General features: G+C 41.2%; 4 protein-coding genes and 1 long non-coding RNA gene across 5 annotated transcripts in view; 2 read left to right on the top strand and 3 right to left on the bottom strand.

Annotated features, from left to right (window-relative positions):
* LOC311060979 (arf-GAP with dual PH domain-containing protein 1-like) overlaps positions 1-19,101 on the bottom strand; it is a 314,152-nt gene that overhangs the window by 34,332 nt on the left and 260,719 nt on the right. The window lies entirely within an intron of this gene.
* On the top strand, positions 917-3,815 carry LOC311059646 (cytochrome c oxidase assembly protein COX19-like). The gene is made up of 3 exons (XM_084077660.1): positions 917-1,061; positions 1,371-1,482; positions 2,877-3,815. Exons 1-3 carry the CDS (start codon positions 983-985, stop codon positions 2,968-2,970), a joined length of 285 nt encoding a protein of 94 aa, XP_083933786.1. The 5' UTR covers positions 917-982; the 3' UTR covers positions 2,971-3,815.
* Positions 4,096-5,739, bottom strand: LOC311059960. Its single transcript, XR_014602236.1, has 4 exons — positions 5,651-5,739; positions 5,196-5,349; positions 4,652-4,745; positions 4,096-4,425 (listed from the first exon to the last, which is right to left on the bottom strand). It is a non-coding gene; the product is annotated as an uncharacterized lncRNA (long non-coding RNA).
* Positions 6,169-10,872, bottom strand: LOC311060387 (RNA-binding protein with serine-rich domain 1-like). Its single transcript, XM_084078559.1, has 7 exons — positions 10,845-10,872; positions 9,261-9,407; positions 8,948-9,121; positions 8,655-8,769; positions 8,381-8,534; positions 7,608-7,749; positions 6,169-7,128 (listed from the first exon to the last, which is right to left on the bottom strand). Coding segments are annotated over exons 1-7 (840 nt in total). The 5' UTR covers positions 10,847-10,872; the 3' UTR covers positions 6,169-7,022.
* Positions 11,519-13,289, top strand: LOC311060125 (solute carrier family 2, facilitated glucose transporter member 11-like; the record flags this gene model as incomplete). Its single annotated transcript, XM_084078251.1, has 2 exons — positions 11,519-11,653; positions 11,699-13,289. The coding sequence occupies exons 1-2, from the start codon at positions 11,607-11,609 to the stop codon at positions 13,287-13,289; spliced, it is 1,638 nt and encodes a 545-aa protein (XP_083934377.1). The 5' UTR covers positions 11,519-11,606.

The following is a 19,101-nucleotide window of genomic DNA, read 5'->3' as shown; positions in this document are numbered from 1 at the left end:
CCTATTCATAATTGAATACCAAGGACCTCAATGGAAACAAGACCGCAAGGACTTTTTTGGACGGACCTTTTAGTCAAAGTATTGTAAATGTAATTGTGCTGTTTTCATTTTTTTGTCTAATAAAATATTCAATAAAAAGAAAAAATCTGCAGTGCTTTTTCATTATAATATTTGTTATTCACTAAGAAACATTTATATTTAGGCCATGGAACTCTTACTTTGAAGTCCACCAATCAGAAGTCATATGCTTATGTACACAGGCTTGACGAGCTTCTTGAAAGTATTCATATGGAACACCCTTTCTCTCCTTTCTCTTTCTCCTCCGACCCCGACTTTTTATGTTATGAAAGTGCGACCTCCAGTGGTGTTCTATTGAACTGAGTATAATTGTGAGTTACTTTTACTTCACTGGAGTAATTCCAGTCTGTACTTTTACCTCTACTCCACTACATCTCAGAGATGAATAATGTACTTTTACTCCACTACAATTATTTGAAAACTTTAGTTTAGTTACTTTGTAGATTTTATTTATTATTACAAAACATGCATTAACCACTTCATTTCGGCCATTTGATAATAGCCGATCTACAACTTCGGCTTGTAGATAGACTACAAGCTCACACTACAAGCTCACATTGTGAGCTTGTAGATCTGCTATTTTCAAAATATTTGTATACATTATAATAATTATATACATTTGAAAACTTAAAATGGGACATTCTGCATAATGAGTACTTTCTACTTTTGGTATTTAAAGTACATTTCGATACCAATAATTTTGTACTTTTACTCTACAACTTATTTCTATATTGAGTATTGATACTTTTACTTAAGTAAAAAAATGTGAGTACTTTTTCCACCACTGCTACCTACCAATCAAAGGGCCACAAACACAACACGTCATATCTACGCGACAACGGTGGTAGAAGTCTAGTCTCCTTCACAATCATTTCTCGGAGAAAAGAATCATCTAAACGCTAACATGTCTACTATGACTTTCGGAGCAAAGTCTTTTAAGCCTCGAGCCCCCGATAAAGGATCTTTCCCCCTGGATCATTTTGGTAAGCATTCTCTACTATGTTGTGTATACGTATACCATTACATCACGTACGACGAGTGAGGTTCTAGAAACCAGCAGCGAATACTATCTATGTATTCTACATGTTCCACCCATAGAGTTAAAAATAAGATGATTAACACATTCCCCGGGACTGACAAAAGCACTAAACACATCAGCTGACAGCTGTTACGTGTTATTTCACATTGTCATCTTAATATAATATTTCGTCTCAATATTATCTCCCTGACTTTGGCTTTGTGTGCCCTTTGTGGCCCAGTTCTATCGTTTAAATGCGTAATGTTTGTTACAGGAGAATGTAAAGCCTTCAAAGAGAAGTTCATGAGATGCCTACGAGACAACAGCTTTGACAACTCCTTGTGTCGACTACAGTCTAAAGATTACCTAGAATGCCGGATGGAAAAGTGAGTCATTGACTTTTTCCCCTCAAATATATATATTTTTTACATTTTACACACATGCACACACACACACACACACACACACACACACACACACACACACACACACACACACACACACACACACACACACACGCACACACACACACGCACACACACACAGCTCAGCAACAAACTTAATGGTCTTCACAATTGACATGAAAAAAAAGGATGGACAGAGATGTACTGTATGCATATCTGTACCCATATACATAACAAATGATGAAGAAAAGACATGCATATTATAATTACAGCTCAGTGACAGAAAAACAGAGAGAGAGAAAAAAAAGGGGGAGGTATACTTACCACATAAACCCTAACCATAAACAAGGTACAGAGGTTGAGATACACAATTAGTATTAAAAAAAACAAAACACTTGAGGGCATGGTCCCACCGCACTTTTATTTTACCTCTGGGGTGGAATCTGCCAATGCTTTGTCAATGCAAATGCGTGGATTCTTGGAAAAATCCACGCATTTGCATTGACAAAGCATTGGCAGATTCCGCCCCAGAGGTAAAATAAAAGTGCGGTGGGACCGCACCCTGAAAGTGTTGAAGCCACAGTGTGTGAGAAAACCGAAGCAGGTATGGAGCCCATAGTCAGTGATGATTTAAGAAATAATATTCTCCTACAAATTCTCATGTGCTTCACTCTGGGACTGGGATTTTACCTGAAGTCAGGACCCTGTGTGTCAAATACTCCCTCACTGTTTGAGCACAGCTGACCTACAGTTAGCCCTGTTTGGAACCTAACTCTCCAAGATAGCTCCGAGATGAGAGTGAGGTTCCAAACGGGGCTAACCTACAGTTAGCACACCATGTCCCAGTGTCCCAAAAATGATAGATCATGCTTGTCAACATGCAACCGACCTGCATTTATAATTCAGCCATTACTCGCGCATTGCACTACAGGGCTAGTCAAAGCGTAGTCAAACTGAAACCAACAATAACCTTGCACAATTCATTAAGAGGTTGTCTCACTGTGTGTTTTTATGATATGCTGTGTTCATAAAACTCACTGTTTTAGATTTGCTTTTACTTAATGATGTCTATTTTAGACATCCCTATTATGGTTTATTTGAAGTTTTCTTGTCTTATTTTATAGTTGTTATTGTGGTTTTATAGCTTTGACTGACTTTCTTTGTTTCTGTTTTTTTTATTCCTTAATAAAACACTGTAATGGTTTGGAAAGTGCTATAGATAATAATATGTGTGTGATTGGTCTTTTGCCACCAGCCAGGGCCCCTGGACTTTAAGACAAGCTTAGCTTTGTCTGTGTATGCCAAACCTGCACGCCTATACAGCATAATGTATATTAATGTATTTCTATTTTTAAATTTTCTTTCTGATCTTGCAGCCAGCTGATGGCCCGGGAGTCTCTTGAGAAACTGGGCTTCAAGGACTTGATGGACCCACCTGCCAGCCAAGAAGGCAAGGATGCCAAACCATGAACCACCTGACTATACTCTTGGAGTAATGCACTGGTGCTACTGGTCTGTACAGTGCTTAAAATCACTCAGCATTTGATGTGGGAAGGAGATGTATCTTTTTCAAGGGAGGGCCTTTCTGGGCGTTTGGTTGGTAGACTGTTCAATAGAATGGAATCACAGCGAACACAGAGGATATTTTATAATGCTCAATTCAGTTGTAAACTAGAAAATGTGCTCCTCGGAGCACAGGTCTCCGCCAGTACTGTTCCTGATTAATCCTGTCTTACCTCACTTCAAAAGATATAAATGATCTTTTGTAGTGACACACCTATTTATAGGTCTCTATTTCATCATGCGTCTAGCTAGCCAATCAAAGCACACCCTTTCAACATATTGTCACGTGTCACGTGAAGCTTGACCAATGTTAGCTTGGTGGACACACGGAAGGACGAGAACGAAAACATAGTCTCCTGGCGGAGACAACAAATGCATTTTTTGGGCTCTCTGGGAAATACTTAGGGCTGAAAACTTAAGAACTGAAATAAGCATTTTAAACGGTCCTGGCTGTTGAGTCAGGTTCTGTTCTTTTGAATAGACTTTGACGGAATATAAAGTAACAACTGAAAGAAGTCCAGGGACCTGCCATACCTGCAGAGACATTTTGACTTGCACACCACTGTGCGGCAAGATCAAACGTTGAACCACCCAAACTCAGACTGGCTGCTGTGGGGGTGTGATGTATCACCCTGTGTTGACCTGGATCTTTCCATCGCTTATGTAGATAATTGAAATGTAGCGTAATATATTATATTGAACTGCACCATTGACTTGTGAGTAAATATTTTTATAATTAAACTATGCTGTGTAAGAGTGTTTTAGAGTGGTTGTTTTGCCAGTACTGCAAAGGTTAATTACTTTAGGTTAATATTTTAATCACTTTTGATATAAAAATGATTTATTGTTGAGCATTGATTTATCCAGACTCTTTCAGTGCTCCACAGAGCCACCGTACTGTCAAATTCACAGTCATAAGTGAACATGAAGCTTCATTTATATACATTGTAGCTTTCATCCTCCTAGATAAGTATCACATCTTGTCATCTTCCATTTCACCTTGGTTGTGCAGCATGAAAGAAAACTCGCATTCCTTCTTGAAAATAAGCCAGTCATTTTATTACACATTTCATATATATATGTACTATATATTTCTTATTACATATTAATGGACAAGGTTGTGTCTTTTGACACATAATGGACCATTGAAAATAAAATAAAGAATATCATCACAACAAAACAATACAGGAGACAGGTTAGCCAACTGTTGTGTGAGTCTTAAAAAGGTTGATCTCTGTATTGAAGCAGGTCAGACATGAGAGTGACCGAAGCTCCTCTGGAGAAGACTGAAGCGTCGTCTATATTGTGGCTTTCAGAGTTTGTGACTTTTCAATTCCCAAACCGTCTGCAACATATTCTTTTCTGTATGGTGGTAAGGACAGGAAATCAGTGTCATGTTTTTTTTTCAAGCCACAGTACATTATGTATCAGAATCACTTCTGCTCAGACAGAACTGCATTTTTGTTACATTTAACATTCAGAACCCCCCTCAACAATACCGAAACAAAAACGAAACCATACAAAATTAAAACACAAAAGTGTCATGTTTTAATAAACACATGGTTAGGCATTGGATATCTAGACTTACTGTGCGTAGCTTCTCAAGTTTTCCAGGGAGCCACTTTGCTCTTGGGTTTACACATAACTTCTTGTTACCGCCATCTGGCTGTATTGTGATCATACTAGTTGTAGAATATGGAGGGGGAAGGGGGCGACAACAGAGAGGACAGGGAAGGAAAAGCAGCCCATTCAACAAAATATATATCTGAAAGTAAACTTTTGCATAATATGTTGCTCAGTGTCACTGCTGACCATATCATCACTCCTTATTTGACCATCTCATATACAGTAAGCTCACATTAAGAGATTTTTTTTTGTTGCCCATTACATAAAAAGTGAGTGGGAGGCCCATATTGCATGCCTTTCCTATCTCTCACCAGGAGCATAGTTGAGAGATAAGGGGGAGGGGGCTTGTACAGCTCAGTCATAACTCTCATATTGCAAACCCACAAAATAAAACAAAAACTACCCCCAAAATTGCATATTAACAGTTTTCGTCTCTTTGCATACCAACCAAAAGTGGACACATAATAGGTAATAATCTGTGACTGTAAGTGCACATGGTTCCTTACATGTAGGCATGAACAGTACACGGACCCCATGTCCGGTTTCTCTGTTCGTAGCAAGCTATGACTGGTTCATTAATCCTTGCTCTGCTGGTTCCTTCACAGCAGCTCGCAGCCCTGTGTGGAGCCCTGGGCTCTGGTATCTCACACTGAGCATGCACTGGAATGAAACATGCATGGTATGCACACAATTAAACTGAGTGTTATAAAAGTTAAGGACTTGTTTTGTGTCGGGTAGAGTCTACCCGACAATCTAAATCTAGTCAAATTCTTGTATTGCTCTACCCGGTAGAGCAATACAAGAATTTGACTAGTTTTTGATTTTTAATGTAAGATTGGTGGAAGGTGGAAGATCAGAGTACATGATTTCAGACAAATCTGACTTGAATGGATAGTAACCTAAGACAGAGAAGTAGGAAGAGTAAAGATGAAAAAGATACAAGTCATTGTAGGCTACTCACCTTGTACAGCACAGAAGGCTAGATTGATGAAAGAGACCACATAAAGCCCACTGCTAACAGAGACAGACATGTTGAGTGCTGGAATGAGTTTCTCTGCGGGGTGGGGTTAATAGCAAGTAGCTAAAAATACTCTATTGCACAATGCCTACCCCTTGGGACAAAATGGGAACCGTTTCACCCTTGAAGAAACATCTGTTTTATTTTAGGCAAAAGAAAATGGTTTGTTATTGTAATTATCACAATGGGAAACAAATGTAGTATGAGATTTTGTTTTTATAAAGTTGACAAAATCTCATAGAGATCTCATCATGGACATGAATGTTATGCTATAGACCCCTTAACAGACGACTCACTGATAAGAACCAGTATGCACGCGCAGGCCGGCACCAAATTAAACCCATTCTGTCGCTAGCCAACACACAAGAGGAGGTTGAATGTACTGAAACCAGCGCACCCCGAAACAATATGTTGGGAATTGATTGCATGAAACAATCACCTGTGCCTCCAGTCTCAATGTTGGTAAACAAATAATTGGTCTATAGGTTACAAATTGGTGCAAGACTGCAAGAAAAACAAGTGATCAATTTCCAAAACATGAACTTTATTGTCCAGACAAGTTGATCCACAAATTCTGAGCCACTGAAACAAACAGCATGCACATTTAGAACATATGAAACCAGATTTTACAGTTCTCCGAGATAGATAAATTATTTAAGAAATATCACTTCAAAATGCACAGAACCCAGGTCAAAAGGTAAATGATTTTACATTGTCACTTTGAAGAAGGGGATGGGTTTTCACACATGAACGTAACACATTTAAGATAAAAATTCAAATAAATGTTTTTGAACTATTCAGGGTTGGTTCGCTGAGCATGAATGCATTTTTCAGCAATGCCCTGCTTCATAGCATACTGTAATTAAAACACGTTCACACCTGTGAGCTGCCCAGTACAACCACAGCTTTATACAGTTGACCACTGAGCAGCTCCACTGGAGCAGATGGTGGTTCAGTGCCTTGCTCTCACTTCTCCACCGGATTTATCCTGCCGGTCTTGAGGATTGACCCGGGAACCTTTCGGGCACAAACGCGGTCCTCTAACCAACAGGCCACCGCTGCTCCCACAAAAAGATTTTATACTTATATGTCATAATAGTGTTCAGGTCCACTCAGCTATGGGTTTAAGTGCAATATAGTGGAACTGTGTAAAAAACAAGAAAAACATATTTTCTTTTGCTGTACACAAACATAAGTATTAGAAAAAAGTGGGCGGTTGTTACCAGAGGACCAGTAGTTCTGGAGAACAGGGTGAGTTAAGGGGAACTAAGGGAAGGAAGGGGGGGGGGTCAGGTATGTGTGTTTGGGGGGGGTTCTAGCGGGAGGAGTTGGAGCTGGAGCGCGACCGGTGGCGCCGGCGACCAGGGGAACGAGAACGAGACCTACGACGTACTGGTGAGCGTCTTCGTGGAGACCGTGACCTGAGAGAGGGACAGAGACAGAGTATTCATTTTGAAAGAAGAATTTGGCATGAACATTTTGGATGTCTTAGGCTCAACAAATTACCAAACAACTGAACAACTCCTCTCTGGGATGGAGCTCGGCTTAATAAAAGGTCTGGTAATGAGACACTTGGCAACTCTGACTGACACATAAACCCAACGACTTCCCACAGTAAGATGCAGTATAGCCGGAAGAATACATGGAAGAGTGAAGGGATTTTTACAAAGGCTACCACACCTGATGTGGTACTAATGCAGAAATGAATAGATGTGAGATGAATGCATAAAAGGGGAATTCTGCAATAATTACAGTACCACTGTGACATGTACCTTGTTATCACTAGCTAGCTAACTGGTAATGAAATCATATTTGTTTTAACAAGCACATTGACTGAAAGGGTTGTATGATCCCAGACATTGAGTTTTACTTTTGCCATATTGACAGCGGGATCATGTACCTTCTCCTCATGCGAGGGGGCGTGCGCCGCCACATGGGGGGCGGAGGAGGCATCCTGCGGGGAGGAGTCAGTCTGCGGGGAGGAGGGCGAACCCTTTGAGTTAGCACGGCAGTGGCTGTGATCTCCTGTCCATCAATCTGACCTGTGAAACCAGAAAGAAAGACTAAAAGGTTAAAAGTTATATCACTTTTCCGTTTTTTATAACCTAGATTATATCCATATCTATTCACTGTGCCTAATAATATTGCGTCAATATTCTTCTGCACCCAATACTCGTCAGTCGATGTTGTATAGAAATTAATACCCTAGCCTCAGGAACCACATGGTGTAAAACTGGCTACACTGTGTCATTCTGACATCACAGACTTTCTTCCTGTTCTAGTTGGGGTTTTAATGTGCTAGCAAAGTACAGGTTTTTTTCTTTAAAACACCCCATCAATCTCCAATTTCAGCCATGACCAGCACCAGCTGCACTTAATCCTGCATCCACCTGCTTCACTACAACTGTATAATTTTCTCCTGAATCACTTAGTCTGAATGTAAAGCATATGACCTGCTTTTGTTGACAGTCGATTCACACACATCCAAAAATCGCTTTCGAGTGGGTGTGCATCACTTTCACTTTGAGTAGGCATACAAAAATAGACTGGACCACTATATCTCCTTTTGAAAACACCTAAATGTTGTGCTGCCCCAAAAGTAAATCAACAGCTGTGTTTTGATCTGACAATCCAATTGCACACGTATATCCCGGGATCTCCGCGTTCTCTCACCTCCATCCATGTGTTTGAGGGCCTTTTCTGCTTCGTCCGGAGTCTCAAACTCTACGTAGGCATAGCCCTTGGACAGGTGGGGGTGGAGACGGTTCATGGGCATGTCAATCATCTTGATTTTGCCATAGGTGGAGAAGATCTCCTGAATGTGTTCCTGGGGGAGAAATGATTGCAAAAGCATCAGAATGTGTCACTGCATAAACAATTGCATGACATAATTCAACTCTAGAGATACGCTGTGGAGTGTTGTCTGTGACTCATTCTCGCGACTCACTCTGATGACATTTCTGGTAAGACGGCCCAGGTAAACCTTAGTGGGTTTTGGAGAGGGGCTTCTCCGACGCCTGTCCCTGTCCCGGTCCCTGTCATCCTTTTTCTGAGACTTGGACCTGGAATAGAGAGACAACAGTGGATAAATAGCACACTTCACTAACAGGAAAACACTTCGCTTCATGTTATTCATTCTGCATCTTAATGTTTTTTTTGCTTTTGTATCAGCAAACCAACAAATACACTTTTGCAGTTTTCTTTTCAAAGTTAGTAAAATAATAACTGTTGATCCCATACTTTGACCTGGAGCGTCGCCTGTTATCATGACGCCGGCGGCTGGGGCTGGGCGAGGAGGAAGATGAGGAAGATGATCGGGAGCTGGAGGAACCGGAACGGCTGGAACCAGATGAGCTGGAGCCACTTGAAGAGCCTGAGCTGGATCCTGAACTGCTGCTACTGCTGGAGCTGGACCTGAGGACGTGAATGAGAACCTAAATGTGAAATACTATCATCTCCCTTGACATCTCATATACCATTGGGTAGACACTTAAGCCTGTATGTGTTCACAATATTCCCTGGATGAAATAGAAGGCTGGAGAAAGCGTCTAACCTGCTGCTCCCGGTGGAAGCACTACGTCGTTTGCGGTTCTTGTCTCTGCCTCTGTCTTTCTCAGCTCCTTCCGTTGAGGCACCAGTTTTCTCTTTTCCTCGTTCTTTGGTCTTGTCGTCGTCCTTCCTTTTAGTCGGTGATGGTGCCCTATTGGAGGAGGAAATAAAGTAGGGAAAGTGTTGTGAGATGCAGAGCCCAGTTGAAAACAAACCACAGTAAAGTGAACTGCACCTACTACAGTCCTAGCGGCAAGCAACTCTTTGATGCTATTTTTTATATTTGGCATCTAGAGTTGCAATACTATGCAATACTAACCCTTGACAGCCCATGCATCCAAACAGAAACGTCCAATCTGATTGTATTAAACAACGTTAAACTCACCAACATTGCAGCTGTACGGAAAGCTTGAATAATCCTCTTTGTATCTGCCAAGTTTTTGTTTCATAAAAATCCACCATAGACATGTTATGAGGTACTTTCTGTCAATAAATTCCGTGCAGGTGATTATTTTTACAAGTGTCCGAGTTTGGAAGCACTCGTTTTCAATAACACATCGACCTGCTGCCTCCTGCATTATGTGAAATTTCGAAGGTGGTATGTTGGACCATTGAGTGATTTCCAACGAGCGCTTCCAAACTCCAACACTTAGAAAAACCTGCATCACCTGCACGGAATTAGTAGCTCATAACATGCCTATGGTGGATTTTTATGAAACAAAAACTTGGCAGTTACAAAGAGGATAATCCAAGCTTTCCGTACAGCTGCAATGTTGGTGAGTTTAACATTGTTTAATACAATCAGATAAGACTCTTCTGTTTGGCTGTATGGGCTGTCAAGGGTTGGTATTGCAACTCTAGATGCCAGATATTAAAAATAGAATCTAAGAGTTGCTTGCGGCTAGGGTTACAGTCCTACAGTACTACTGATTTTGGTTTTATTGTATTCAAATGTCCTTCTATATCATGTTTTTGCTCTGTGTCCAGAATAGATTACAGGACCCCAATAGAAATAAGCCATAGGCTTTCTTGGGTTATCCTTTTAGCAACCTTTTGTAAAAATGTGTACCTCTGTGCTTTTTTTGCAAACTGTTAATAAAGTATTCAATCAATAAAAAATAAAAAAGCCTAGGCAACAGTTTCGTCTAAGGCAAGGCCTTCAGCAAATTTGTATTAGTTAGTTAATGTTACAAACTAAATCGAGGCTTACACCATTTCCCTCTGGGTAGAGTCACCATCTCCAATGTTCAAATAGCTCATCAGTTAAATTATGACGGCTATATTCACAATGTAACTTCAAGAAATAAATACAAAATACGTTAAATCCACCTGCGTTTTGATGAGATCAAAATCACACGCGCTACATGTCCGTTGTGTATTGTTAGTTGAGGCTAACATTAGCTCCTGGCGGTTTCCATTCATTGCTGTGTTATTTAATTTAAGTCAACAGTAAACCCACTTCTAAAACGGGGAATGAGATGGAACAAAGCCACAGCATCTGTCTCGTTTAATAGCAGTATGTGAAAACGAGAAGTAGGCTACGTGTAATGTTATAATTGATTTATAGATCTATGCCGGTTCAACTTACATGTTACCTCTTCTCTAGTCCGTAGCACTAGTCGCTAAAAGATGACGTCGTCGCGCAGCCCTCAGTGTTGCCAGATGTTGCGAGAGAAACAAGCAACCAGATCTATGAAAACAAACCCAATTAAGCGACTATTACGCCACGTGAGTCATGGTGAGCACTTTTTACATTGGCTATTTGAAAAATAGCCGATCTATGCGACACGTTGTGAGCTATTTTGCCATTTTCAAAAACAAATGCTCCCTGGCTGGCAGAAAACACTTTCATGACAATATTTGAGAACCACTGGTTTAAATAATAATTAGATTGGGAAGCAGGCCTAAATGAGCAAGTACACTTTATAAACAAGCCCAAAGAACTGCAACCAGCTAATACCAATTTTTACAAGAAACTTTACAGAAAGATAATCCCAAATTCGCTTATAATAAGCCGACATGGCAACACTGCGTGCATCACTGCTGCTGTGCGCCACTGCGCATGGAGATGACGTCACGGCTGCGGTTCACTGACTGTAAATAGGTACTGACTGGAGTCCAGTCCAGGCTCTTTTATGGCACACAGTGTGAAGGTTGTGGACTACAGACACAGGCTTAATGCAGCAGTTGAAAGAAAGCTCTTTTACCCTACCTCAAATATCTACAACCTTATGTGTCTCATGATTGACAGGGTAAGACATCTCAACTCATCAATCCCTGTGAGGGGCAACACATCTATTTACTCTTCAAGTAGACATTACATTTTTCTTCTGTTTTTTTTGTTGCCAAAATGTCTGTTGAAGATGACACTCAGATCATGGAAGATACCGGTAAAATGTCTGTTGAAGATGACACTCAGATCATGGAAGATACCGGTAAAAGCTCAGGCTGTTCCAGAACACTTATTTTAACTGTGTGTTTCACAGCTATTGGTGGCACCTTTGAATATGGCTACAACATCTCAATCATCAACTCTCCCACGAGACATATCCAGGGCTTCATCAACAACACGTACACAGAGCGCTGGGGCTCTGGACTTGACACCCCGCAGGTAACATTTGTATGGACTTTAATTGTTGCTGCTTTCCCACTGGGGGGGTTGATTGGGGCCCTGCTGGCTGGGCCAATGTCTGTGCACTTAGGGAGGAAGCACTCCCTACTCATCAACAACTCCTTCTTGTTTCTTGGTGCCATACTAGTGTTGACAAGCAGACTATTGAGGTCATTTGAGGTGATCGCCCTAGCACGTTTTCTGGTGGGAATCAACTCGGGGGTCAGTATGAACGTCCAGCCTATGTACTTTGGCGAGAGCGCCCCAAAAAACCTCAGAGGCGCTGTGGCCTTGTCCTCAGCCGTTTTCACAGCATTCGGGATCTTTGCGGGACAGGTGGTTGGCCTCACTGAGCTGCTCGGCACGGAATATCTCTGGCCTTACCTGCTAGCTAGCAATGCTCTCCCTGGTATGATCCAGCTTGTGACTTTACCCTGGTTCCCTGAAAGCCCCCGGTACCTGCTCATCAACCGGGGAGACAGAGAGGCTTGTACCAGGGCTCTGGGTCGGCTCCGTAGTGGGGTGGTTCCCATCTGGGAAATGGAGGAGATGCTTGAGGAAGAACAGCAACAAAAGGCCGTGTCCAGAACTGGATCTACTGCTGAAGCCAAGACAATCTGGGCTCTGTTTATGGATCATGACCTACGTGCCCAACTCAGGATTGTCATGCTTGCTAGCAGTGCCATGATGCTCTGTGGCAATGACTCCATCTACTTTTATGCCTCTTACATTTTCCAGGCAGCTGGAATCCCCCCAGAAAAGATACAGTATGTTTGCATTGGCACGGGGGCCTCAGAGTTCACTGCCTCCATCATGTCCAACCTCTTGATTGAGCGTGTGGGTCGCCGGTGGCTCCTGGTGGGGGGTTACTTACTCATGGCCTGCTGGGCTGTAGTCTTCACTGTTGTACTGTCACTCCAGTCCCAGGGCGTACCTGGGATGCCCTACCTCAGCCTGGTCTGTGTCTTCGCCTACATCCTCAGCTTCGGCATGGGACCTGCTGGTGTCACGGGGATCCTACCAGCAGAGATCTTCGACCAGGCAGCACGGCCTGCGGCGTACATGGTTGCCGGGTCACTTATGTGGATCAGCCTCTTAGCAGTAGGCCTGGCATTCCCATTCCTTGTGAAAGGTCTGGGGAACTTCTGTTTCTTGCCATTCTGTGCAGTCTGCATCATAGCCGCCCTTCTCTTGGGGGCTTATTTGCCCGAGACCAAGGGCATGACCCTGGCACAGATCACTGCAGAGTTCGATAGGAAGAATAGAAGGAATAAGCAACCCGATGAGCCCACTGAGGACCACTATGAGCTGGGTAAGGTATGCTCCTTTTCTGCCCTGGATACAAATCCTGACCCTGACTCTAAGCACGAGGATGAGGGAGGAAAACCACCAGGGGTAGAGGATGGAGGGCTCTCACAGTAGTGTCTTTAATAGTTAGTACAATTGTCACTTTTTTGGTACCCATGGGCTAATTATTTCAAATATGCAAAATTAAGTGTCCTCCCTATGATAAAACAATCAATTAGGAGGGAAACTATGAAAAATAGTAATTCCTTCAAGTTGTATCTGAAATTCCATATGTGCCTGTTATATAACATGGTGTTGTTTTATTTGACAACTGATTCCGAGATGGGTTTATCTTTAAGACATTCATATTTGCAACTGCCAATACTACCAACATCTATTGTATTTCACGCAGAATTCTTGTGACAATCAGACTGCTGCCCATAAAAACGTTTTCCTGTATAACAGATACCTGTATAACTGATCCCCATGGGGAAATTAAGGTGTCATAGCAGCAACAGCTGTAAGAGTGAAACACAGTAAGAGTGATAGGTACAGTACAGTCAAAAAAGACAAACTGAGATGGATACGAATAAATTAATACAATAAAATAGTTGCACTTAGATTATGACACTATCTGCGCTGGGTCTGAAAGAGTTACTGAATTCTATCAGTAAATATAAGGATAAATGTACCGTCTATCACCAGTGAATGAATATGCATGAATACCTCTATCGACAATGAATAGGAATGGCTATATGTGCAGAATATCAATAATGAATATGCTACTGAATATGTCAACAGGCCTTCACAGTGGGTATCTGGATAATATAAAGAATGCGCTGTACTATCGTCAATCTATGAATGAATATAAGTAAGTCTCAACAGTTATCCTTAACAGGCATCTGTCATGGTTCTGTTGTGTAAATCCCAGTAGTCTTGTGCAATTGCACCAGAGTCTAGCAGGAGTCAGTATTCCCAAAGAACAGAACAGCCAGTGACCTGGTCAGGCTTGGTTGTGGAGCCTGATAGTTACTGGCTGAGTCTGTGGCTGAATGTGCTCGTCATCCCTGCTAGCGACAGCATAGAGGAGGTGAGAGGGGTACTTTCTCATCCTCCCCTCCACAACTACCTCCAGATTGTCCAGTTTAACTCCAAACTACGGAGCTACCATCCTAAAGTGTGTTTGCACAGTTTTTCCTTTATTTATCTGCATATTGATGTGTGTTAATGAGCTGTTAATCAATTGTTAATGAACAATTATACTTGACGAGATTTTGGTTTTATGTGTCTACATATTATCTGCATTTATTGATTATTATCATTTATTTATAATTATTTATTATTTATTATTATTATCTACATTTTATCACATGGTAAGCTGCCTGAACCAATTTGGCCCTATTTAACATAACCAGGCAGAGAGTTATATTCCCATATGTTTCTAATTTTGAACATTCGTAAATGCAGAGCCAGTGAATACAGTTTCATATGTGGCCAGTAGATGTCACTGTTGGTATACATTTTTCTTGTCTCACTCTCCTTTGGACTACAGAAATAGATCATAGAATAATTTTCCTCTTGTCAGAACAAGTGTCAGTCATTATCTTCTGCCATGAACTGAAAATATATCTGTAATATTATTATATCATACCCTATACTGTATTGGTGTAGTGAGGAAAAGAAGCTTATTTATTATTACACTCAAAATGTCCGCTGGATAGGTGCCTCACAGGGGAATAGCGAGCTAACATTGCATAAGAGTTTAATCACAGCATCTGTCTTAAATTTTAACTCTTCAAATTTCAATAAGGAAAATAGTCCAGTTCCAACAGAACTGGACTATTCTCCCTCTTAAAATAACTACAATAACTGCTTTAGCATGTCAAAGTATCTATGCAATGATCAAAATATCTTACTCTCTTTCCAGAGCATGTCATGATTAATTATCCTGATTATGCCTACTGTTTTATTATTGTCTACTTCATACAGTGCTCAGGGTGTATGTTATAATATTGTCGTCTATAATACCTTGCAAAGAAATGTATCCCCATTGTATTGGGTGATGTATTTATGCCTCTGTAAAATCATCATACATTATATTTTATTCAACTGTGTCAAACATGTCAAACATTCTCCTGTCTTCAGACTTTGTAGGCATGTAATAAGCGAATATATAATACCTAAAATTAGACATGTATATCCAGCGATGCATTTATGAGCATCATACTGGATGTGGTGATGGAGGCATGTGGAGGCCCCTGAGGGGCCACTTTGATTGATTAGCTGTTTTTCTGTTTTATTGTTGATATATATATTTTTATATATATATATATATATATGTGTTGTATTTTTATATATGTTGTGATTTTTTTAAATTTGTGTTGTGATTTTATTCAGCTGCTACCATGGCTAGGTCTTGCTTGTAATAAATAAATGTCAAATAAAATAACAATGACTGCCAGAACCTGATTTTTGGTTTTGAATTACCGGAACCCAAAATCCATTAAAGGATTAAAAGTTTTGAACTTGTAGGCCCTGGTTCTGACCCTTGCCTGAGTACTGATTGTTGTGGGTTCTTGCCTGAGTCAGTGAGCTAACCTCAGACTAGCTCTGGTCCATAGCGTTAGAACTCCTTCTAACGTTATGGACTAGATCTAACCACAAACCATCTCTTTCTTCATTTTTCAATTAACAAGATTGCTCCGCCTTTCTACTCCTACGCGCCTGAACGTTAACGCTTTCTTAATTATGTTTAATCACATTATGTTGGCTCCCTTCTCTCCCAGGCACTCTAATCCTGTGACAAACCACCCACGTACATACAAACTGCACCCATTGTCTCTGTCAAAGGTACTGCTTAGATCTTTGAGCAGTAGAAAAAAGGTTATTGCATGGTTCATACGGTTTCTTCATTGGTAACTGCATGCTTGTCAGTGTCCTTATTGACAACTGGAAAATTGGGAGAAGGGGTAATACTGGTAATATGAGATTTTTGTAGTTGTGTTTAATATTTTAGGTATCTGCAGAACTGGTTCGAAGTGTGTTTGCAGAAGTGGCGGGAATAGGGAGTGATGAGAGAAGGGATAGAGGAATAGAGCATCGTGGACAGGCAGATGTCTTCGCCTCACTGTAATCAGCTGAAGGGGGGGTTCCTCTAGCAACCAGAAGTGGAGAACGTAAATGTGGTGGTGCAGTAGGTGGCTGAAGCCCTTGCATTTTAATGGCACCTTTTGTCAGTTCCCTGTGATGCTCGGCACCTGAGATAGAGAAAGGCAATGGCAAAAGCTGTGGATGTCATTTTATGGACAAAGAAAATGGAAATGGACAGGTGTGTGTGTGTGTGTGTGGGGGGGGGGGTTAATTACAATATAGGATCATTCGCATCGTAACTTATGTTTATTATAAATATACAGTGAAATAGTGTAAGCACACTACAGATACCACTTTCTTTCTCTCCAGTCTGTATAAATATGCCTGTGTGTTTGTGAAGACAAGATGACTTCAAAATGAAAAGATTAGGAACATTTTGGACTGTAAGGACATTTTACTGGTTATATTTCAACTTGGTTAAGTGGAGGGTAAGGGTTATAGACAAGTAGAGGTCAAGCTTATAATAAAACACAAAAATTGTCAACACAGGAACATCAAAATCTCTGGTGTTATACTCAGTATACTCAGTTATACTCAGTGTCCTGACTATCTTCAGTCAGAACCCCCCCCCCCCCTCCACACACGCACACGCACACGCACACACACACACGCACACGATGAAAAGACCAGACTACAACATGTGGTCCACTGTACTAATAAGAGGATTATTGGGTGTCAGATACCGACAATCAGTAACGATCCTAACAGACCCCACCCACGCCGGCGGCCACATCTTCATCAAACTGTCACCTCGGGGGCACTACAGGTCTGTCACTACCTGGTCTGCACGCCACCTCCCTGGCATCAGACCAAGTCCCAATTAAAGCCATCTGGCTCCGCTCAATAACCACACCAAGCCCCCCCACACACATATTTTCTCCAGTACTGCTAAACTGTATTGACTTGTACGGAATGGATGGATTTTGCATGATTTTTGCACAGAAATACTGACTACTAATTATTACGGATGTTGAAGGTTGATATTGTAATTTGCATATTGTTCATCTTGTAAATTGTTACTGTCTTGTTTCATGTGGCCCTTAACCAAATCCAATTTCCCTGGCAATGAAGTGCTTCTGAGTTCTGATAATACAGATTATAATGGAAGGAACTAATAAGGAGGTTACTTTATGCATGATATGTTTGCCCAGCCAAATCCTGAGTGATAATTTAACCCTGAGTGTAAACCTAAAACCAGAAAGTCTGTCTGTCTGTCTGTCTCTCTCTCTCTCTCTCTCTCTCTCTCTCTCTCTCTCTCTCTCTCTCTCTCTCTCTCTCTCTCTCTCTCTCTCTCTCTCTCTCTCTCTCTCTCTCTCTCTCTCTCTCTCTCTCTCTCTCTCTCTCTCTCTCTCTCTCTCTCTCTCTCTCTCTCTCTCTCTCTCTCTCTCTACACCTGTCTGGCTGTCTCTTCCTCCATTGTGTAATTTTTTGGTTGCAAAAGTAATACTTTGAAAATCCCCTTTGCAACAGGAAAGGTCAAGCAATCATAAAGAGTCATATTCTTTGCAAGCCCCAGATAACCAATATAAATAATTTTCTTGACATTGCTGAATAGAATGGTATATACAGTACAGCTTAATAATTGCTTGGGTACATTCTGATACATGTACCCTAATTTTTACTTCACCCGTGTCTCTTGCTGAAAGTAAAAGATTTTCAAATGAAAATCCTTAGTTACTTTACACACGACAAATTATAGACTTAACTTGCTGGATGAAAGAACAGCCTGTATCTCTGTGCTGTGTGCAATGCAGTTGCAACATCAGTCAACTTGTCTGTGTCTGTGAATCTCACTCAGGACGTGCATGTGTCTACAGTACACTATGTTTCACATTATGGCCTGCTGTGTGTGTGTGTGTGTGTGTGTGTGTGTGTGTGTGTGTGTGTGTGTGTGTGTGTGTGTGTGTGTGTGTGTGTGTGTGTGTGTGTGTGTGTGTGTGTGTGTGTGTGTGTGTGTGTGTGTGTGTGTGTGTGTGTGTGTGTGTGTGTGTGCGTGCGTGCGTGTGTGTCCACAAGTATAGTAGAATTTGAGAGATAGACATTGTGAGGACCATTTTCTTGGTCCTCACAAGAGAAATGTTGGTTTATGGTTAAAAAATATTTTTAGAGATAAGTTTACAATTACAAGACTCAGGTTAGAATTAGACATTTAGAAGTTAGGTTTTTAGTTATTGCACACCAAAAATATCACATCTATCTATATCTATTGATATTTTCGGTACAGCAGTGACAACACAGAGAAACTAAATTGGGGGGTAAAAAAGGTGGGGGGGGGATAATTGGTTACTCTAAATGTAAAGAAAAATTGGCTGTCCCAAAAAGTTGATGTCCTCACAAGTGTAGTAATAAAAAAGTGTGTGTGTGTGTGTGTGTGTGTGTGTGTGTGTGTGTGTGTGTGTGTGTGTGTGTGTGTGTGTGTGTGTGTGTGTGTGTGTGTGTGTGTGTGTGTGTGTGTGTGTGTGTGTGTGTGTGTGTGTGACATCTTGGCAGATGCTCTCTGTCACTTTGGCCTTGACATCTCTGGCTGACACAGGAGCTGTCAGCAACCATCACTCAGGAAGCCTTTTCAAATCGACGAGAGGGGAAATGCAATGTTATTGAGACAATACATTGATTTCCTCATAACCTTATTTAGCCTCTTGGTGACAATCAGCGGGAAAAAAGACAACAGATAGATAAATATCAATACAGTGTCTAGGTTGTTGGATGCGATAACTTGCTTGTTAGCTAAATTGATTTTCATCCATTCCACACAACCAGACCAGAAGAGAAGCCTGGGTTATTTATATACACAATA

This window comes from Gymnoscopelus microlampas (genome assembly GCF_963454915.1).
Source record: "Gymnoscopelus microlampas genome assembly, chromosome: 14".
NCBI classification, from domain to species: domain Eukaryota; kingdom Metazoa; phylum Chordata; class Actinopteri; order Myctophiformes; family Myctophidae; genus Gymnoscopelus; species Gymnoscopelus microlampas.
This window is presented reverse-complemented; position numbering and strand designations above follow the sequence as displayed.

Coding starts and splice junctions, on each gene's coding strand:
- LOC311059646 (XM_084077660.1), top strand. CDS start 983: ATGTCTACTATGACTTTCGGAGCAAAGTCTTTTAAGCCTCGAGCCCCC. Junction 1,062..1,370: donor TTTCCCCCTGGATCATTTTG/GTAAGCATTCTC, acceptor TGTTTGTTACAG/GAGAATGTAAAGCCTTCAAA. Junction 1,483..2,876: donor CTAGAATGCCGGATGGAAAA/GTGAGTCATTGA, acceptor CTGATCTTGCAG/CCAGCTGATGGCCCGGGAGT.
- LOC311060387 (XM_084078559.1), bottom strand. Junction 9,122..9,260: donor GCTTCCACCGGGAGCAGCAG/GTTAGACGCTTT, acceptor TCACGTCCTCAG/GTCCAGCTCCAGCAGTAGCA. Junction 8,770..8,947: donor AGGCGACGCTCCAGGTCAAA/GTATGGGATCAA, acceptor TCTCTATTCCAG/GTCCAAGTCTCAGAAAAAGG.